The 23,501-nt window shown below is 39.8% G+C and overlaps 1 protein-coding gene and 1 non-coding gene across 2 annotated transcripts in view; both read right to left on the minus strand.

Moving 5' to 3' along the window:
• The window catches only part of PPP1CB (protein phosphatase 1 catalytic subunit beta), a gene marked incomplete in the record, with an annotated part of 233,144 nt that overhangs the window by 34,253 nt on the left and 175,390 nt on the right, over window positions 1-23,501 (minus strand). Inside the window, 1 exon segment of the mRNA XM_053712648.1 lies at window positions 998-1,149. Within this exon segment, the coding sequence (XP_053568623.1) occupies window positions 998-1,149 (152 nt within the window).
• On the minus strand, window positions 5,469-5,634 carry LOC128658507 (U1 spliceosomal RNA). Its single transcript, XR_008402198.1, has one exon. It is a non-coding gene; the product is annotated as a U1 spliceosomal RNA (small nuclear RNA).

A 23,501-nucleotide genomic window follows, 5' to 3' on the forward strand; every position in this document is an offset into this window, starting at 1 on the left:
AGTAGAACACAGAAAAAAATTACTGAGGCACTCACCACCTCCTAGACCCAGGCAAACAGAGAAACAATCATCTTCTCCGACAGGTAGCTCGGTCAGGAAAAAGAAAACCAAAGTGTGACCACACCCAGTCACGTGGTGTGCAAGGCAGGACCGCCCCTGCTATGAAAAAAAGTGATACAAGCTGTGCAGCGTTCAAAGTGAAAGTAAACACCTGTATGTTCCGTTACCGCATAACAGTCTATGAGCTTTTAAAAAAAAAAAAAAAAAATCACATAAAGCAGCGTAAAATCAAATTATCACATTTGATTAATCCCCACTGTTCAATAGCCTCCCTCAGGAGATATTAACCCATGATTCTATTAAGATAAAAGGAACGACACTGTGACCCTGTCTTCAGCGTTTTCAACATAAGCAAAAATTGAAATGATCTTACCAGGATCCATGCTGTGGAACAAGAGACAGCCTCTCAAGTGTGTAGCATCACTCCTGACATGGACTTGAGTGAAGAAAAAGACTGTTAAACTCGTCAACACTGGTTGCTTATGGAGCCGTTAGCAGGCAGTCTGGATGGGTTTCGCAGGAAGACTCTCCCTGCATCTCCAGATTTTAACGTTAGTCTTGTCAGCCTCTCAGTGAGAGCATTGACTATTTAAAACTCCAGTCCCATATCGAAGGACAAATACCCCTCGGGAGGAACAATTCTGAAATCTTCTGACATTTCTTTGCCATCCTCCTGTAACGAAAGGCAAAGAATGACTGGGGGATAGGGGAAGTTGGAGAGGTATTTAAACCTTTGGCTGGGGTGTCTTTGCCTCCTCCTGGTGGCCAGGTTAAGTATTTCCGAACAGTAAGGAATGAAGCCGTGGACTACTTATATTAAGGAAATCCACTTATTTATCTATCACTTTGGATAATCCATAGGATGCTCATAATTTAACTTTGTCAGTTTAACTAAATTGTCATCTTATGAGGTTCAAAGTACTACCACATTACTTACCTGGTGAGCTCGACAAATGAGATCGAGGTCATGCCGATTCAGAAATTTACTAACTACATCTGCACCAAATGTGAAAGAAACGCCACGATCATTCTCACCCCAGCCTTGCACATCTTTATCTGGGTCTGACCACAACAAGTCACAGAGTAAACCTGCGAAAAGGGAAAATGCAACATTAAAAGCAGACACTAGACAAGAACTGCACAGTAAGAAAATTACCTAAAACATTAACTAAAAATAATAGATAAGATTCCTGGTACATGTGCAGTAGTAATGTATGTACCTTATGGCCATAATTTCTCCACTTGGGAAACTTTAGAGGCAGGAGGGAGAGTAAATTAATATGTTGTATTAAAGAGAAGACAAAGACAACACTCATTTCCAGTATGTTTGGAGGGGCTTTAAGAGCTCTTAGCATTTTTTTTAAACTTTTCCTCCTCCTGGCCAGGAGTATAATTCCCAAGAGTAATGGATCATGGACTAAAACCACCTTTTGGAAAGAAAACTGCATGCTGTCCGGTAATTTGTTAGAGTCGATTGTGCAAAAATTGTAGGCGTGTTTAGTTCCCACAAAAATCATTAAAATAATTAAACTTTTAAAGGACAGCCACAGAAAATGAACGGTCCTAAGCAGGAAAAAGTTTGTTAGCCATTCAACAGTAGCACAACACTGCAAAACACTGGCTGTGTTAAGTTCACAAGCTACAGCACAGCTCCAAGAGAGACTTGTTTAACGGTTGCAGAACACAGTGAGACTGCAATTTTCACATTAGAATGTACCCTTAATAAAAGCATGAAGGATTATTTGGATACAGAAGTAATTTGTGAACTCAATTTACCTGTATCTAAAATGTAGTGCACCATTATTCTCACACAAACGCAGAAAGATTTAAACATGTAAAATGCTTAGTCTAAAAACACTGTTCAAGAACTAGGATGTAATCAAAACCAAAAAAATTTTTGAATAATTAAAGCACTGGGGCTAATTATTTTCTAATGCTCTAATTAAATGCACAGCTAGCAATACACAGTGTAAATGAACTTATATGAAAGAGCAGCAATTAAACATTTTAAACTTTTGCAGGAGAATGGTTAAGAAAGCTTTCTAAACACTTAACAAGAACGTCTGTACACAATTAACCCAATTGGTCGATAAGAACACAAGCTGCGTCTCTAAGGGAGATTAATACCTCATGCACGAAAAACAAAAAATTATGCTTACCTGATAAACTTCTCTCTCGACAGTGAGTCCACGGCATCATCAATTTCCTTTTGGGAATATCACTCCTGGCCAGCAGGAGGCGACAAAGAGCACCACATCAAAGCTGTTAAGAATCACTTCCCTACCCACAAACACCAGCTGCATTCATTACTTTTGGGAAATAAGAACCTGGCCAGCAGTAGGAGGCAAAGACATCCCAGCCAAAGACTTAAATATTTCTCTCACTTCCCTCATCACATTCTGCCGAGGAACAAGGAACAGTAGAAGAAATATCTGTGTGAAAAGGTGCCAGAAACATAAAAATTACAGACGCCCCACATAAATATGGGTGGGGAGCTGTGGACTCTCCATCTGAAAAAAATAAAATTATCAGTTAAGCATAGTTTAAGTTTTTCTTCATAAATGGAAAGAGTCCACAGCTGCATTCATTACTTTTGGGAAAATACCCAAGCTATAGAGGATACTAAATGCCAAGACAAGAGGGTACAAGAGGCGGCCCATTCTGAAAGCACCAGGCCTGAAATCACTACCAAACAAAACCCTGCTTTGTCCGAAGCAGAGGAACATAGAAAGGAAAAAAAAAAAACCTAAGGACACTGACCTGCAGATAGCCCTGAAGCCTAGCTAGAGACTGCAAAAAAAGACTCAACTGAGCAAACAGTCCTCCAGGAAACACAGCAGTCGGTCCGCAATAACACACCCCTCACTAGCGAAGGGAACACCAGCCCAAAACTCCCAAAGGGATAGGGCAAGGAAGATCCAAAGGGAAACCGAAAGGTCGCCACCAATTCCATTAAAGAAGAAATCCCACAACAAGCCCAGCTCACAAAGACCCAAATGTGTCCACACAAGATTGTGTCCCCACAAGATTTAGGACTCCCTCAACCGGCCCAGCCAGGCAGAACAGGTGCCACATGTCTGAACAAGCCACAAGACAGAAGATCTGAACCCGAGCAGGACCAGCCTGCAGACAAGGTCATAACTGTCAAGCAGCCTAAATCCTCCCTCAGAGGGAGAAGAGAATAACAGACAAACATAGGACTAACATGTCCCATAACAAACTTCCGCAGAAGTAAACGAGGATCGATCCCAGAGAAAGTTCCCGCAGGAAACAATCAAAAACAAAAGACATCCTAATCGGATTAAAGAAAATATGAGGCAAACTGTAGGTTAACGCCCAAGAAGAAACAGGCATACCTGCAGGACCAGCCAAAAGGAACCCTGATCTTCCAACAAAACAGGGAAGGCTCTCAAACCGACAATCGGGAGATAACGTCATCCACTCAGGTCTAATGAGGTGAGCCATTCGAAGTAGAATACTGCGGATTCCCAGATCCGTTAAGGATAGGGTCCTCTAATAACTCAAAAACGTGTCTGTCCACCAAAGGTCAGGAGACCTGGGACAATAGGGCACGAGCACAAACGCAAATAAACATCTGGACTTTGTAGACGCATAATCGCCAAAAATATGTAAAAGCGAAAACGTGCTGCAACCTCCATTTTTTTGCAAGCCGCCCTGCAAGGAGGGATAACCATAATCTGGGTTACCCCCATGTGTAGGGAGCGGTAGGGAACACGCCTCAGAGGACAGAACCCCCAGAGGCGGATGGCTCAGCGGTCCTTTGATTCCCTGAGCCTGTGGAACAAGGCGCTCTAATACGGCCTACAGTACATAACTGATTGACATGTGTCAACAGGGCCAATTCGCATTCTTCCCAAGTCGAAGAATCTGAAATTTGAACGGTCTCAGCATCAGAATCCTCCATAACTGGATTTTTATAAGTCCCGCAAGATACCTTACAGGAAACAAATGAGTGACAGTACATTCTAAGGATAATAAAATGAAACAAACTTACCGGAATCTACGCCGTGGAACAGGAACACGGCCCTTCAAGTGTGACGGATAGTAGCAGCGCCTCCACCATGGACTTGAGAGAAGAAAGCAGGCAGCGAATGGAAGTTCAACAACGCTGATTGCTTGTGGAGCTGTTTACATGAGTCTGGATAGTTTCGCAGAAAGACTAACTTTCATCCAGGCCCTCACAGAGACTGACAGGATTACTTAAAACTCCAGTCCCATGTCTAACAGTACTACCCTCCATAAGAGACAAACAAAACTTCTGACACTTCTCTGCCAACCTTCTGGGACGAAAGGCAAAGAATGACTGGGGAATGAGGGACGTGGGAGGAGTATTTAAACCTTTGGCTGGGGTGTCTTTGCCTCCTCCTGGTGGCCAGCTTCTTAACTCCCAAAAGTAATGAATGCAGCTGTGGACTCTTTCCATTTATAAGAAAAATAGAGGGCAGGCCGTGGACTCACTGTGTCAAGAAAATTATAAATATATCTAAATATATCAGGTAAGCATACATTTTGGTTTCTTATGACACAGTGAGTCCATGTGATCATCTATTACTGTTGTGAATCAATACCCAAGCTAGAGGACACAAATGATTAGGGAGGGACATGACAGGTAACCTAAACAAAAAGGCGCCATCGCTTGAACCTTTCTCCCAAAGGAAACCTCAACTGAGGCAATATAAAAATAACAGAATTTAGAAAAAGTTAACAAGGAAGAGGGCTTCGGCCACTTCTTTCTCTCTGGTGGAGAAGTATTATTTGTATGGCATATGAAACTGCCAGACTACAGTCAACTGAGATTCACAGCTCATTCCGTTAGGGCTGTTTCTTTTTCTTGGGCCTTCAAGAATGAGGCCTCTGGAACAGATTACAAGGCTGTGATTTGGCGCTGATCTTTATGTTACCAGAAAGAAAACAAACAATGCAGAAGACTGGTAAAAATCCGTCATAGCCCACAGATAGAATTTTAAGAACCCACACAACAACTAAGTAGTGCAGCAAACATTCCTTATAAGGAGAAGGACAGAGAGAGGGGGGGGGGGGGACAACAACAATTTCCTGATCAATATTTCTGTCCGAAACAACCACAGGAAGAAAACCAAACTAGGTATGCAGAACTGCCTTATCTGAATATAATATGAGAGGAGAATCACACTGCAATGTGGAGAGATCAGAACCCTCTGAGCAGAAGAAAAAGAACAAAACCTTCCAAGATAAAAACTTAATATCTATGGATTGCATAGGCTCAAAAAGAGCCTGAAGCAAAACTCTAAGAACAAAGCCAATACTCCAAGGTGGACACGCCAATCTAAACACAGGCCTGATTCTGTCCAGGGCCTGACAAAAAAGGTAGCACCCCTGGCACATCCGCCAGACGCTTGTGTGGTTTTCATGGAAAAATGCGCACACAGAACCCCACTACCATAAATTGTGCGGTCGAGTTTCCTGCATGTGAGGAAATAACAGAAGTCAGCAGGCTCAGGGAGCAATGAACCAGCCTTGGCCTTGAAGAGCCACCTTAGTAATCATGCTAAGATCCCCCTGCCAGGTAAACAAGATGGACAAACCCTTCTCCAGACCGTCCTGTAGAAAGACCAAAACCCCTAAGAATCCTGACCGTGTTTCTAAGAGTATTTCTGGGATTTACCTCCATCAGGGAGTTTACACATACCTTATGGAAAACACACCAGAAACAGGTTGCAAGCCTGAATTATGGTCACAAGTTAAAGAAAGCTGCCACAGCAGGATTCAAACTCTAAGCCTTCAGCTTGCTAGGCAGGGTAGTTATCCCAAGTCCTAGAAAAACAATGCTTAGACATAACTAAGCATTCAATCTCCACACAGAAAACTCCAAGGAAAGAAGAAAGAATGGAACCTGAACTAGAAAGGTCCTCTCAGGAAAAAAATACCAAGGTGGAAAAATTACATTTCCGTTACATCTGAATACCAGATCCTGTGAGAATAAGAGGTACTATTCCAAAAATCAAAGCTCACTCATAGTTGGTACTAACGACTCGTGGAAGGAGAGGAAACAGGAACATGGATCTCAGACTAATAACCCCAGTAACTGCCAGGATATTTAAGAGAACAACCTGCTAAATTCCAGACCATTAACAAAAAACTCGGAAGCTAGGCGTACTGCCATCTCCAACTCCAGCCCCCCCCATTTGAGGTGTAGCCTGGAGAACGCCTCCGGGAGAAGCACCTACTCCCCGGGATGAGAAATCTGACTACTTAACAAGTTCCCTCCCGGTATCGTGAAATGAGAATAGTGGATAAAAAAAATAAAAAAAAAATCAAAAAAAAAATCTGTCATTGTTCGTCCCCGAACAATTCACGCCAATAACGGCCAAGGAACCCAGATGGTTAATAAAAACCAGATATAAAAAATTAAATAAAAGTTCCACTAGAATCCGGCAACTCAAAAATGACAACTGAGGCCAATACCTCAGAGCATTGAAAAACAATTTATGTAAGAACTTACCTGATAAATTCATTTCTTTCATATTGGCAAGAGTCCATGAGCTAGTGACGTATGGGATATACATTCCTACCAAGAGGGGCAAAGTTTCCCAAACCTTAAAATGCCTATAAATACACCCCTCACCACACCCACAATTCAGTTTAACGAATAGCCAAGAAGTGGGGTGATAAGAAAGGAGCAAAAGCATCAATAAGGAATTGTGCTTTATACAAAAAAATCATAACCACCACAAAAAAGGGTGGGTCTCATGGACTCTTGCCAATATGAAAGAAATGAATTTATCAGGTAAGTTCTTACATAAAACATAATTTATGTAAGAACTTACCTGATAAATTCATTTCTTTCATATTAGCAAGAGTCCATGAGCTAGTGACGTATGGGATATACATTCCTACCAGGAGGGGCAAAGTTTCCCAAACCTCAAAATGCCTATAAATACACCCCTCACCACACCCACAAATCAGTTTAACGAATAGCCAAGAAGTGGGGTGATAAGAAAAAAGTGTGAAGCATAAATATAAGGAATTGGAATAATTGTGCTTTATACAAAAAAATCATAACCACCACAAAAAAGGGTGGGCCTCATGGACTCTTGCTAATATGAAAGAAATGAATTTATCAGGTAAGTTCTTACATAAATCATGTTTTCTTTCATGTAATTAGCAAGAGTCCATGAGCTAGTGACGTATGGGATAATGACTACCCAAGATGTGGATCTTCCACGCAAGAGTCACTAGAGAGGGAGGGATAAAATAAAGACAGCCAATTCCGCTGAAAAAAATCCACACCCAAAAATAAAGTCTAAATCTTGTAAAGAAAAAAACTGAAAATATAAGCAGAAGATTCAAACTGAAACAGCTGCCTGAAGTACTTTTCTACCAAAAACAGCTTCAGAAGAAGAAAACACATCAAAATGGTAGAATTTAGTAAAAGTATGCAAAGAAGACCAAGTTGCTGCTTTGCAAATATGATCAACCGAAGCTTCATTCCTAAACGCCCAGGAAGTAGAAACTGACCTAGTAGAATGAGCTGTAATCTTTTGAGGCGGAGTTTTACCCGACTCGACATAAGCATGATGAATTAAAGATTTCAACCAAGATGCCAAAGAAATGGCAGAGGCCTTCTGACCTTTCCTAGAACCGGAAAAGATAACAAATAGACTAGAAGTCTTTCGGAAATTCTTAGTAGCGTCAACACAATATTTCAAAGCTCTAACTACATCCAAAGAATGCAATGATTTCTCCTTAGAATTCTTAGGATTAGGACATAATGAAGGAACCACAATTTCTCTACTAATGTTGTTAGAATTCACAACCTTATGTAAAAATTTAAAAGAAGTTCGCAATACCGCCTTATCCTGGTGAAAAATCAGAAAAGGAGACTCACAAGAAAGAGCAGATAATTCAGAAACTCTTCTGGCAGAAGAGATGGCCAAAAGGAACAAAACTTTCCAAGAAAGTAATTTAATGTCCAATGAATGCATAGGTTCAAACGGAGGAGCTTGAAGAGCCCCCAGAACCAAATTCAAACTCCAAGGAGGAGAAATTGACTTAATGACAGGTTTTATACGAACCAAAGCTTGTACAAAACAATGAATATCAGGAAGATTAGCAATCTTTGTGAAAAAGAACAGAAAGAGCAGAGATTTGTCCTTTCAAGGAACTTGCGGACAAACCTTTATCCAAACCATCCTGAAGAAACTGTAAAATTCTCGGAATTCTAAAAGAATGCCAGGAAAAATGATGAGAAAGACACCAAGAAATATAAGTCTTCCAGACTCTATAATATATCTCCCTAGATACGGATTTACGAGCCTGTAACATAGTATTAATCACAGAGTCAGAGAAACCTCTTTGACTAAGAATCAAGCGTTCAATCTCCATACCTTTAAATTTAAGGATTTGAGATCCTGATGGAAAAAAGGACCTTGCGACAGAAGGTCTGGTCTTAACGGAAGAGTCCACGGTTGGCAAGAGGCCATCCGGACAAGATCCGCATACCAAAACCTGTGAGGCCATGCTGGAGCTACCAGCAGAACAAACGAGCATTCCTTCAGAATCTTGGAGATTACTCTTGGAAGAAGAACTAGAGGCGGAAAGATATAGGCAGGATGATACTTCCAAGGAAGTGACAATGCATCCACTGCTTCCGCTTGAGGATCCCTGGATCTGGACAGATACCTGGGAAGTTTCTTGTTTAGATGAGAGGCCATCAGATCTATTTCTGGAAGTCCCCACATTTGAACAATCTGAAGAAATACCTCTGGGTGAAGAGACCATTCGCCCGGATGTAACGTTTGGCGACTGAGATAATCCGCTTCCCAATTGTCTATACCTGGGATATGAACCGCAGAAACTAGACAGGAGCTGGATTCCGCCCATACCAGAATTCGAGATACTTCTTTCATAGCCAGAGGACTGTGAGTCCTTCCTTGATGATTGATGTATGCCACAGTTGTGACATTGTCTGTCTGAAAACAAATGAACGATTCTCTCTTTAGACGAGGCCATGACTGAAGAGCTCTGAAAATTGCACGGAGTTCCAAAATATTGATCGGTAATCTCACCTCCTGAGATTCCCAAACCCTTTGTGCTGTCAGAGACCCCCACACAGCTCCCCAACCTGTAAGACTTGCATCTGTTGAAATTACAGTCCAGGTCGGAAGAACAAAAGAAGCCCCCTGAACTAAACGATGGTGATCTGTCCACCACGTCAGAGAGTGTCGTACAATCGGCTTTAAAGATATTAATTGAGATATCTTTGTGTAATCCCTGCACCACTAGTTCAGCATACAGAGCTGAAGAGGCCGCATGTGAAAACGAGCAAAGGGGATCGTGTCCGATGCAGCAGTCATAAGACCTAGAATTTCCATGCATAAGGCTACCGAAGGGAATGATTGTGACTGAAGGTTTCGACAAGCTGATATCAATTTTAGACGTCTCTTGTCTGTCAAGGACAGAGTCAGGGACACTGAATCTATCTGGAAACCTAAAAAGGTTACCCTTGTCTGAGGAATCAATGAACTTTTTGGTAAATTGATCCTCCAACCATGATCTTGAAGAAACAACACAAGTCGATTCGTATGAGATTCTGCTAAATGTGAAGACCGAGCAAGTACCAAGATATCGTCCAATAAGGAAATACCACAATACCCTGTTCTCTGATTACAGACAGAAGGGCACCGAGAACCTTTGTAAAAATTCTTGGAGCTGTTGCTAGGCCAAACAGTAGAGCCACAAACTGGTAATGCTTGTCTAGGAAAGAGAATCTCAGAAACTGATAGTGATCTGGATGAATCGGAATATGCAGATATGCATCCTGTAAATCTATTGTAGACATATAATGCCCTTGCTGAACAAAAGGCAGGATAGTCCTTACAGTTACCATTTTGAATGTTGGTATCCTTACATAACGATTCAATATTTTTAGATCCAGAACTGGTCTGAAGGAATTCTCCTTCTTTGGTACAATGAAGAGATTTGAATAAAACCCCAGCCCCTGTTCCAGAACTGGAACTGGCATAATTACTCCAGCCAACTCTAGATCTGAAACACATTTCAGAAATGCTCGAGCTTTCGCTGGGTTTACTGGGACACGGGAAAGAAAAAATCTCTTTGCAGGAGGCCTTATCTTGAAGCCAATTCTGTACCCTTCTGAAACAATGTTTTGAATCCAAAGATTGTGAATGGAATTGATCCAAATTTCTTTGAAAAAACGTAATCTGCCCCCTACCAGCTGAGCTGGAATGAGGGCCGCACCTTCATGTGGACTTAGGAGCTGGCTTTGGTTTTCTAAAAGGCTTGGATTTATTCCAGACTGGAGATTGTTTCCAAACTGATACCGCTCCTGAGGATGAAGGATCAGGCTTTTGTTCCTTATTGTGACGAAAGGAACGAAAAAGATTAGACCTAAATTTACCTTTAGATGTTCCTTTCCCTCCAGTAACAGTTGAGATAATAGAATCCAACTGAGAACCAAATAATTTATTACCCTGGAAAGAAAGGGAAAGCAGAGTAGACTTAGAAGACATATCAGCATTCCAAGTTTTAAGCCATAAAGCTCTTCTAGCTAAAATAGCTAGAGACATATACCTGACATCAACTCTAATGATATCAAAGATGGCATCACAAATAAAATTATTAGCATGTTGAAGAAGATTAATAATGCTATGAGAATTATGATCTGTTACTTGTTGCGCTAAAGCTTCTAACCAAAAAGTTGAAGCTGCAGCAACATCCGCTAAAGATATAGCAGGTCTAAGAAGATTACCTGAACACAAGTAAGCTTTTCTTAGAAAGGATTCAATTTTCCTATCTAAAGGATCCTTAAAGGAAGTACTATCTGCCGTAGGAATAGTAGTACGCTTAGCAAGAGTAGAGACAGCCCCATCAACCTTAGGGATTTTGTCCCAAAACTCTAATCTGTCAGATGGCACAGGATATAATTGCTTAAAACGTTTAGAAAGAGTAAATGAATTACCCAAATTATTCCATTCCCTGGAAATTACTTCAGAAATAGCATCAGGGACAGGAAAAACTTCTGGAATAACTACAGGAGATTTAAAAACCTTATTTAAACGTTTAGATTTAGTATCAAGAGGACCAGAATCCTCTATTTCTAATGCAATTAGGACTTCTTTAAGTAAAGAACGAATAAATTCCATTTTAAATAAATATGAAGATTTATCAGCATCAACCTCTGAGACAGAATCCTCTGAACCAGAAGAACCATTATCAGAATGATGATGTTCATTTAAAAATTCATCTGAAAAATGAGAAATTTTAAAAGACTTTTTACGTTTACTAGAAGGAGGAATAACAGACATAGCCTTCTTAATGGATTTAGAAACAAAATCTCTTATGTTATCAGGAACACCGAGTATTAGATGTTGACGGAACAGCAACAGTTAATGTAACAGTACTAAAGGAAATATTATCTGCATTAACAAGTTTGTCATGACAATCAGTACAAACAACAGCTGGAGGAACAGATACCACAAGTTTACAGCAGATACACTTAGCTTTGATAGATCCAGCACCAGGCAGCGATTTTCCAGAAGTATCTTCTGACTCAGTGTCAACGTGGGACATCTTGCAATATGTAATAGAAAAAACATATAAAGCAAAATTGATCAAATTCCTTAAATGACAGTTTCAGGAATGGGAAAAAATGCCAGTGAACAAGCTTCTAGCAACCAGAAGCAATAAATAATAAGACTTAAATAATGTGGAGACAATAGTGACGCCCATATTTTTTTAGCGCCAAAAAAGACGCCCACATTATTTGGCGCCTAAATGCTTTTGGCGCCAAAAATGACGCCACATCCGGAACGCGGACACTTGGTGCAAAAAAAACGTCAAAAATGACGCAACTTCCGGCGACACGTATGACGCCGGAATCAGAAAAAACAATTTGCGCCAAAAAAGTCAGCGCCAAGAATTACGCAATAAAATAAAGTATTTTCAGCCCCCGCGAGCCTAAAAGCCCACAGGGAAAAAAGTCAAATTTTATGGTAAGAAAAAATTTATTTATTTATTTGAATTGATTTATTCATATGCATTATCCCAAATATGAAACTGACTGTCTGAAATAAGGAACATCCTGAGTCAAGGCAAATAAATGTTTGAATACATATATTTAGAACTTTATAAAAAAGTGCCCAACCATAGCTTAGAGTGTCACAGAAAAGAAGACTTACTTACCCCAGGACACTCATCTACATGTTGTAGAAAGCCAAACCAGTACTGAAACGAAAATCAGTAGAGGAAATGGTATATATAAGAGTATATCGTCGATCTGAAAAGGGAGGTAAGAGATGAATCTCTACGACCGATAACAGAGAACCTATGAAATAGACCCCGTAGAAGGAGATCATTGAATTCAAATAGGCAATACTCTCCTCACATCCCTCTGACATTCCCTGCACGCTGAGAGGAAAACCGGGCTCCAACCTGCTGCGGAGCGCATATCAACGTAGAATCTAGCACAAACTTACTTCACCACCTCCATAGGAGGCAAAGTTTGTAAAACTGATTTGTGGGTGTGGTGAGGGGTGTATTTATAGGCATTTTGAGGTTTGGGAAACTTTGCCCCTCCTGGTAGGAATGTATATCCCATACGTCACTAGCTCATGGACTCTTGCTAATTACATGAAAGAAATTATGTTTTCTTTCATGTAATTAGCAAGAGTCCATGAGCTAGTGACGTATGGGATAACAAATACCCAAGATGTGGAACTCCACGCAAGAGTCACTAGAGAGGGAGGGATAAAATAAAGAGCCAATTCCGCTGAAAAAACAATCCACAACCCAAATCAAAAGTTTTAATCTTTATAATGAAAAAAAATGAAATTATAAGCAGAAGAATCAGACTGAAACAGCTGCCTGAAGTACTTTTCTACCAAAAACTGCTTCTGAAGAAGAAATAAATAAAAATGGTAGAATTTAGTAAAAGTATGCAAAGACGACCAAGTTGCTGCTTTGCAAATCTGATCAACAGAAGCTTCATTCTTAAAAGCCCAGGAAGTAGAAACTGACCTAGTAGAATGAGCCGTAATCCTTTCAGGCGGGAATTTACCCGACTTCACATAAGCATGATGAATCAAAAGCTTTAACCAAGATGCCAAAGAAATGGCAGAAGCCTTCTGACCTTTCCTAAAACCAGAAAAGATAACAAATAGACTAGAAGTCTTTCTGAAATCTTAGTAGCTTCAACATATTTCATAACTCTGACCACATCCAAAGAATGTAAGGATCTTTCCAAAGTATTCTTAGGATTTAGGACACAAGTAAGGAATAATAATTCCTCTATTAATGTTGTTAGAATTCACAACTTGAGGTAAAAATTTAAATAAAGACAGCAAAACCACCTTATCCTGATGAAAAATTAGAAAAGGAGACTCACAAGAAAGAGCAGATAATTCAAAAACTCTTCTAGCAGAAGAGATGGCCAAAAGGAACAATACTTTCCATGAAAGTAATTCAATGTCCAAAGAATGCATATGCTCAAACGGAAGAGCCTGTTAAGCCCTCAGAACCAAATTAAGACTCCAAGGAAGAGAAATTGGCTTAATGACAGGCTTGATACGAACCAAAGCCTGAACAAAACAATGAATATCAGAAAGATTAGCAATTTTTTCTGTGAAACAGCACAGAAAGAGCAGAGATTTGTCCTTTCAAGGAACTTGCAGACAAAACCTTATGAAGAAACTAAAATCCTAGGAATTCTAAAAGAATGGCAAGAGAAATTATGAGAAGAGCATCATAAGATGTAAGTCTTCCAAACTCGATAATAAAATCTTTCTAGACACAGATTTACGAACCTGCAACATAGTATTAATCACTGAGTCAGAGAAACCTCTATGACTAAGTACTAAGCATTTTAATTTCCATACCATCTAATTTAATAATTTGATTTCCTGATGGAAAAAAACGAATCTTAAGATATAAGGTCTGGCCTAAATGGAAGTGACCAAGGTTAGCAACTGGACATCCAAACAAGAACCATATACCAAAACCTGAGCGGCCATGCTGGAGCCACCAGCAGCACAAACGATTGCTTCATGATGATGAAAAATCACTCTTAAAAAGAAGAACCAGAAGGAGCAAAAATATAGGCAGATTGATAACTCCAAGTGACAATGCATACACTGTTTCCGCCTGAGGATCCCCGGACCTGAATAGGTACCTGGGAAGTTTCCTTGTTTAGATGAGATGCCATCAGAACTATTACTGGAAACCCTCACATCAGAACAATTTGAAAAAACACATCTGGGTAAAGAGACCATTCTCCCGGATGTAAAGCTTGATTGACAGACAATCCGCTTCCCAATTGTCTAAACCTGGGATATGGACCGCAGAAATTAGACAGGAGCTGGAATTAGCCCAAGCAAATATCCAAGATACTTCTTTCACAGCCTAAGGACTGAGAGTCCCACCCTGATGATTGACATACTCCACAGTTGTGACATTGTCTGTCTGAAAAACAATAATGTCTCTCTTCAAAAAGAAGCCAAAACTGACGAACTGAGAATGCACGGAGTTCCAAAATATTGAATGGTAATCTCGCCTCCTGAGATTTCCAAACCCCTTGTGCTGACAGATCACCAGACAGCCTCCCAACCTAAAAGACTCGCATCTGTAGTGATCAAGGTCCAGGTTGGATGAATCGAAGAGACCCGTAGAACTATATGATGGTGATCTAACCACCAAGTCAAAGATAGTTGAACATTGGAATTCAAAGATATTAAAAATGATATCCTAGAATCCCTGCACCATTAATTCAGCATAAAAAAACTGGAAAGGTATCATATGAAAATGAGCAAAGGGAATTGAATCTAATGCTGCAGCCATGAGACCTAAAACTTCCATGCATATAGCTACTGAAGGAAATAGAGACTGAAGGTTCCGACAAACTGAACCCAATATAATTGTCTCCTGTCTGTTAGAGACAAAGACATTGACACAATCTATCTGGAAACCTAAAAAAAAGTGACCCTTGTCTGAGCAACCAAGGATCTTTTGATAAAAAGATCCTCCAACCATGTCTTAGAAGAAACAACAAAAGTTGAATCGTATGAGATTCTGCAGAATGAAAAGACTGAGCCAGTACCACGAGATCGTCCAAATAAGGAAACACTGAGAAACTTGAAGATTCTCAGAGCTGTCGCTAGACCAGAAGGAAAAGCAACAAATTGGTAATGCTTGTCAACAAAAGAGAATCTCAGAAAATGAAAATAATCTGAATGAAAACAGAAGATATGCATCTATTGTAAACAAATAATGCCCTTACTGACCAAAAAGACAGAATAGACCATATAAACACCATTCTGAAAGGAGGAACTCTAATATGACAAATCCAAAAGATTTTCTATCTTTGGGACAATGAATAGTTTTGAACAAAACCCCAAACCCTGTTCCTGAAATGGAACTGGTATGAATACCCCAGATAACTCCAGGTCTGAGCAGCGCCTTGAGACCCCAACGGGTAACCAGCCGCGCCTCACAAGTACCCAACACATACAGGTCTGAAACATACTTCAGAAAAGTGTGAGCCTTTACTGGAATATGCTAGAGAGAAAAAAACTTCACAGGCGGTTTTACTCTGAATCCTATTCAGTACCCCAATCTAAGAAGTTTGGACCGAATTGAACCAAACAAATTTTAAAAAGTCAAAACCTGCCCCTTACCAGCTAAGCTGGAATAAAAAAAAAACGCACCTACATGCAAATTTGGGGGGCTGACTGATCTTTTAAATAGCTGAAATTCATTCCATGTTGAAGAAAGCTTCCAGTTATAAACATGTTATTTGGGGAAGAATTAGGATTCCGTTCCTTATTAAGAACAAACTAATATAATCTTATGATTTACTCTTAGAACTCAATCTTGAAGCAACAAAAAACTCCCTTCCCCAGAGTAACAGTTGGAAAAAATTGAATCCAATTGTGAACCAAATAATTGATTACCTTGGAAAAAAAGAAATATGAATTTTAGAAATCAAATTAGCATTCCAAGATTAAGTCACAAAGTTCTTCTAGCTAAAAATAGCTAAAGACATAGATTAAACCTCAATTGTGAAAACATCAAAAAAATGACGACACAAATGAAATTATTAGCATGTTGATCAACTTAACAATGCTAAAACAAATCATAATCCGATACTTGTTGCACTAAAGTATCCAACCAGAAAGTTGAAGCATTTGCATCATCAGCCAAATAAATTGCAGGCCTAAGAAAAGGACCTGAAATAAAATATTTTTCCTTAAATAAGATACAAGTTTCCCATCTGAAGGAAAAAAATAAATACTATTATCTATAGGAATAGTAGTATGTTTAGCAAGAGTAGAGATGGCCCCATTAACTTTGGGGACTTTCCTCAAAACTTTAAACTGCCGGCAAAGGATACAATTTAAAAACCTTAAAGAAGGAATAAAAGAAGTCCCAGGCCTATTCCATTCCCTAGTATCATGAGCAGAATTTAAATGTTAGCTAGTCTTAAATCAAAAGAACTAGACTCCTCAATATCCAATATAATCAACACCTTTTCAACAACGAATGTACTCTATTTAAAAATAAAAAAAATCGATTTGTTAGTGTTAAATATCTGATGAAGTATACTCTAAATGAGAAAAAACATCATCAGAGAAGTATAATTCAGTATGTTGTCGGTCATTTAAAAATTCATCAACTAAATGAGAAGTTTAAAAAAAGACCAATAAATTTTATTAGAAGGTGGGATGTCAGACAAAGCCTTTAGGATAGAATCAGAAAAACATTCTCATAGATTCCTAGGTATATATTGTACATTAGATGTAAAAAGAATAGCAATAGATAATGCATAAATACTAATGGACTCTGCATGTAAAAGTTTATCATGATAACTTATTACAAACCATTGTAACACAACTTATTACAAATTCATAACATTAAAATAAATGAACTTAGCTTTGGTAGGACTGATATCAGTCATCAGGAATCCAACAGTATTTTCTGATACAGGAACAGTTTTTGAAAAACAACATATAAAGCAAAATTATCAAATTCCTTAAATGACAGTTTCCGGAATGGGAAAAAATGCAAACAGAACAAGCCACTAGAAACCAGAAGCAACTAAAAAGTGAGACTGAAATAATGTAAAAAAACTGGCGCCAAGTATGACGCCCACATATTTTTTGGCGCCAAAAAGTCCAACACACACGAGAGTAAATAATGACGCAACTATGTGAAAACTTCTGGCGTCAACTAAGACGCCGGAAATGACGTCATTGACGTCAGACAAACGTCAATCTCGCGCCAAAAATTATGCAATAAATTCTAGCATTTTTGCACCCGCGAGCCTAACAGCCCGCAATTTAAAGGAAAAAAGTAAATTGAAAATTTTAGGTAAGAAAAAGGTTTCATTCATATGCATTTTCCCAAAAAAATGAAACTGACAGTCTGAAAGAAGGAAAATAAACTGATTGACCTGAATCATGGCAAATATAAGTATAAAACATATATTTAAAACTTTACATATAAAAGTGCCAAACCATAGCTGAGAGTGTCATAAATAAAATAAGACTTACTTACCCAAAGACACTCATCTACATAAAGTAGATGGCCAAACCAGTACTGAAACAAGAATCAGTAGAGGTAATGGTATATAAGAGTATATCGTCGATCTGAAAAGGGAGGTAGAAGAAATCTCTATGACCGATAACAGAGAACCTATGAAATAGATCTCAGAGGAAGACCGTGGTATTCAAATAGGCAATACTCTCTTCACATCCCTCTGACATTCACTGCACCCTGAGAGGAAAACCGGGCTTCAGCCTGCTGCGAAGCGCATATCAACGTAGAAATCTAGCACAAACTTACTTCATCACCTCCATGGGAGGCAAAGTTTGTAAAACTGAATTGTGGGTGTGGTGAAGGGGTGTATTTATAGGCATTTTGAGGTTTGGGAAACTTTGCCCCTCCTGGTAGGAATGTATATCCCATACGTCACTAGCTCATGGACTCTTGCTAATTACATGAAAGAAATCACTCTCTACAAGGATAGAGAGCAGATTTCAAAAACTCTAGTCACTGACCCAATAGGCTAACGACCAAGTCACCATAACTCAGGAAGGTCTCCTAAAGCATACACCCTCTGAGAACCCTAAATATTCAGAAAAATGCATTAACATTCCCGCTACCTCTCGCAAGCTAAGCGAGTGCTCTGCCAAAAATTTCCACAGGGAAGATCTCATGTTAACAGATCTAGATCGGCCCTACGAGACCGTCACAAGAACCATGGACCACTATCTGAATTTGCCTAACTGCCCAATTCCATTTTAGAATCTGCTAAGGGATGATATCCAATGAAATAACAGTCAGACCACTTACTCCATACATTAAGCCACTGAAAGGCCAAATATATAATCCCCTAAGAAAACACCCTTGTAACTGGAACAAGGGAACTCATTTTTAGATTCACTGCCCTCCAAGGAAATTAAGAGAAACACCAAGATCTCTGCATGAAAGGGAACCTCACAAAACCGAAGAGTTTCACAGAAAAGCAAAGGTCAAGAACTGAACACACATGTCCTCCGGGTCTATGGTCACCATGAACTGACCCTCTTGGACCCAAGAAAGAATAGAACCACTGGTTTCCAATTGAAGGACAGTACCCTGAGAAAACTTAATGAAACATATCTATCAAGGATGAAAACTCCCCACTCGCTCGTGAACCATGAACAGGAAAGAATAGAATTCTAAACCCTGTTCACATATAGGAACTGGTACCATAACTTATAAGTAAGAGAGGTCCCAGACGCGCTTCAACAAAGTCTGTTATCTGACCTGCAGATAAAAAGAGAGGAAGACCCTGCCTCTGGAAGCATGAAAGAATTCTATGCAGACCTCCTGGAATACTATGTCCTTAGCCTGAGACATCTCATATCCAACAGAGAGATTCAGCCCTCCACCTGAACCTTGATCCCGGGTTGGGGCCAACTCCTTAGGTCTATGGAACCTTGTCTAACACTTGTAAGGAAACGCCAGAAGCTAGGACTGAGAAAAAAAAATCCATTGGGCCTGATAATGGACATCCAGCGCCAGCAGCTGGACCTGAACCAACAACCTCAGTTATGCCACAAAAAAACTCTTGATTACATGGGCTGCTTGGTCTAGCAAAGAGAAGCCAGATATATCGGCTCTAGCATGGTAACCTCAGGAAAAAAGGAATTAGTTAGCTTAAGAATCTAAATCTGTTCTGGATCTCCTCAAAAGGAGTCCTTCTCAAATAGATCAACCAAAGCTTGCACCAATAAGATGTCACACTTGCCCTGTAAGCCATCAACTTGGACAAATGATCCTGATAAGAACAGCTACCTTCTATAGGAAGCGTATTTTTCTCGGCCAGAGTAGAAAGATCCTACTACTGAAGGCACTGTGCGCCATATTACAAGGAGACAGCGACAGGACATCCTTCTAAAGACAAATGGAAGGATAAACTTCCATAGAAGAATCCTAGCATTAATAAAGCTTACTAAATTCGTTAAGGATTAACGACAGACTTATCAGTCGCTCCAAAGTAGCCAAAACCACCTCAACCAAACAGGTGTTCAAGATGAAATCTGAAGGGTACTCCTCCAGCATCAGATAAAGGAATTATACTGTCAAACTCTGAGACTACACCCTCAGAAGCTACCGACGTACCCACCTCATAAGCCCTATGAGGGAGAGAAAACCAAGTAGCAGCAGGTTCAACAGAAACCTTTCTATCTGAATATCTATTTTCCTCTTGCTATTCCTCTGAAAAGGAAAAACATAATTTATGTAAGAACTTACCTGATAAATTCATTTCTTTCATATTAGCAAGAGTCCATGAGCTAGTGACGTATGGGATATACATTCCTACCAGGAGGGGCAAAGTTTCCCAAACCTCAAAATGCCTATAAATACACCCCTCACCACACCCACAATTCAGTTTAACGAATAGCCAAGAAGTGGGGTGATAAAAAAGTGCGAAAGCATATAAAATAAGGAATTGGAATAATTGTGCTTTATACAAAATCATAACCACCACAAAAAAAGGGCGGGCCTCATGGACTCTTGCTAATATGAAAGAAATGAATTTATCAGGTAAGTTCTTACATAAATTATGTTTTCTTTCATGTAATTAGCAAGAGTCCATGAGCTAGTGACGTATGGGATAATGATTACCCAAGATGTGGATCTTTCCACACAAGAGTCACTAGAGAGGGAGGGATAAAATAAAGACAGCCAATCCCTGCTGAAAATAATCCACACCCAAAATAAAGTTTAACGAAAAACATAAGCAGAAGATTCAAACTGAAACCGCTGCCTGAAGTACTTTTCTACCAAAAACTGCTTCAGAAGAAGAAAATACATCAAAATGGTAGAATTTAGTAAAAGTATGCAAAGAGGACCAAGTTGCTGCTTTGCAAATCTGATCAACCGAAGCTTCATTCCTAAACGCCCAGGAAGTAGAAACTGACCTAGTAGAATGAGCTGTAATTCTCTGAGGCGGAGTTTTACCCGACTCAACATAGGCAAGATGAATTAAAGATTTCAACCAGGATGCCAAAGAAATGGCAGAAGCTTTCTGGCCTTTTCTAGAACCGGAAAAGATAACAAATAGACTAGAAGTCTTTCTGAAAGATTTAGTAGCTTCAACATAATATTTCAAAGCTCTAACAACATCCAAAGAATGCAACGATTTCTCCTTAGAATTCTTAGGATTAGGACATAATGAAGGAACCACAATTTCTCTACTAATGTTGTTGGAATTCACAACTTTAGGTAAAAACTCAAAAGAAGTTCGCAACACCGCCTTATCCTGATGAAAAATCAGAAAAGGAGACTCACAAGAAAGAGCAGATAATTCAGAAACTCTTCTGGCAGAAGAGATGGCCAAAAGGAACAAAACTTTCCAAGAAAGTAATTTAATGTCCAATGAATGCATAGGTTCAAACGGAGGAGCTTGAAGAGCCCCCAGAACCAAATTCAAACTCCAAGGAGGAGAAATTGACTTAATGACAGGTTTTATACGAACCAAAGCTTGTACAAAACAATGAATATCAGGAAGAATAGCAATCTTTCTGTGAAAAAGAACAGAAAGAGCAGAGATTTGTCCTTTCAAGGAACTTGCGGACAAACCTTTATCTAAACCATCCTGAAGAAACTGTAAAATTCTCGGAATTCTAAAAGAATGCCAAGAAAAATGATGAGAAATACACCAAGAAATATAAGTCTTCCAGACTCTATAATATATCTCTCTAGATACAGATTTACGAGCCTGTAACATAGTATTAATCACAGCGTCAGAGAAGAATCAAGCGTTCAATCTCCATACCTTTAAATTTAAGGATTTCAGATCCTGATGGAAAAACGGACCTTGTGACAGAAGGTCTGGTCTTAACGGAAGAGTCCACGGTTGGCAAGAGGCCATCCGGACAAGATCCGCATACCAAAACCTGTGAGGCCATGCCGGAGCTACCAGCAGAACAAACGAGCATTCCTTCAGAATTTTGGAGATAACTCTTGGAAGAAGAACTAGAGGCGGAAAGATATAGGCAGGATGATACTTCCAAGGAAGTGATAATGCATCCACTGCCTCCGCCTGAGGATCCCGGGATCTGGACAGATACCTGGGAAGTTTCTTGTTTAGATGGGACGCCATCAAATCTATTTCTGGAAGTTCCCACATTTGAACGATCTGAAGAAATACCTCTGGGTGAAGAGACCATTCGCCCGGATGCAACGTTTGGCGACGGAGATAATCCGCTTCCCAATTGTCTACACCTGGGATATGAACCGCAGAGATTAGACAGGAGCTGGATTCCGCCCAAACCAAAATTCGAGATACTTCTTTCATAGCCAGAGGACTGTGAGTTCCTCCTTGATGATTGATGTATGCCACAGTTGTGACATTGTCTGTCTGAAAACAAATGAACGATTCTCTCTTCAGAAGAGGCCAAAACTGAAGAGCTCTGAAAATTGCACGGAGTTCCAAAATATTGATCGGTAATCTCACCTCCTGAGATTCCCAAACTCCTTGTGCCGTCAGAGATACCCACACAGCTCCCCAACCTGTGAGACTTGCATCTGTTGAAATTACAGTCCAGGTCGGAAGCACAAAAGAAGCCCCCTGAATTAAACGATGGTGATCTGTCCACCACGTTAGAGAGTGTCGAACAATCGGTTTTAAAGATATTAATTGAGATATCTTTGTGTAATCCTTGCACCATTGATTCAGCATACAAAGCTGAAGAGGTCGCATGTGAAAACGAGCAAAGGGGATCGCGTCCGATGCAGCAGTCATAAGACCTAGAATTTCCATGCATAAGGCTACCGAAGGGAATGATTGTGACTGAAGGTTTCGGCAAGCTGCCATCAGTTTTAGACGCCTCTTGTCTGTTAAAGACAGAGTCATGGACACCCAGAAAGGTTACCCTTGTCTGAGGAATCAATGAACTTTTTGGTAAATTGATCCTCCAACCATGATCTTAAAAACAACACAAGTCGATTCGTATGAAATTCTGCTAAATGTAAAGACTGAGCAAGTACCAAGATATCGTCCAAATAAGGAAATACCACAATACCCTGTTCTCTGATTACAGACAGAAGGGCACCGAGAACCTTTGTAAAAATTCTTGGAGCTGTAGCAAGGCCAAACGGCAGAGCCACAAACTGGTAATGCTTGTCCAGAAAAGAGAATCTCAGGAACCGATAATGATCCGGATGAATCGGAATATGCAGATATGCATCCTGTAAATCTATTGTGGACATATAATTCCCTTGCTGAACAAAAGGCAAGATAGTCCTTACAGTTACCATCTTGAACGTTGGTATCCTTACATAACGATTCAATATTTTTAGATCCAGAACTGGTCTGAAGGAATTCTCCTTCTTTGGTACAATGAAGAGATTTGAATAAAAACCCCATCCCCTGTTCCTGAACTGGAACTGGCATAATTACTCCAGTCAACTCTAGATCTGAAACACAATTCAGGAATGCTTGAGCTTTTACTGGATTTACTGGGACACGGGAAAGAAAAAATCTCTTTGCAGGAGGTCTCATCTTGAAACCAATTCTGTACCCTTCTGAAACAATGTTCCGAATCCAAAGATTGTGAACAGAATTGATCCAAATTTCTTTGAAAAAACGTAACCTGCCCCCTACCAGCTGAGCTGGAATGAGGGCCGCACCTTCATGTGGACTTAGAAGCAGGCTTTGCCTTTCTGGCTGGCTTGGATTTATTCCAGATTGGAGATGGTTCCAAAATGAAACTGCTCCTGAGGATGAAGGATCAGGTTTTTGTTCTTTGTTGAAACGAAAGGAACGAAAACGATTATTAGCTCTGTTTTTACCCTTAGATTTTTTATCCTGTGGTAAAGTTCTTTTCCCACCAGTAACAGTTGAAATAATAGAATCCAACTGAGAACCAAATAAT

Source organism: Bombina bombina, chromosome 4 (genome assembly GCF_027579735.1).
Source record: "Bombina bombina isolate aBomBom1 chromosome 4, aBomBom1.pri, whole genome shotgun sequence".
Lineage (NCBI taxonomy): Eukaryota > Metazoa > Chordata > Amphibia > Anura > Bombinatoridae > Bombina > Bombina bombina.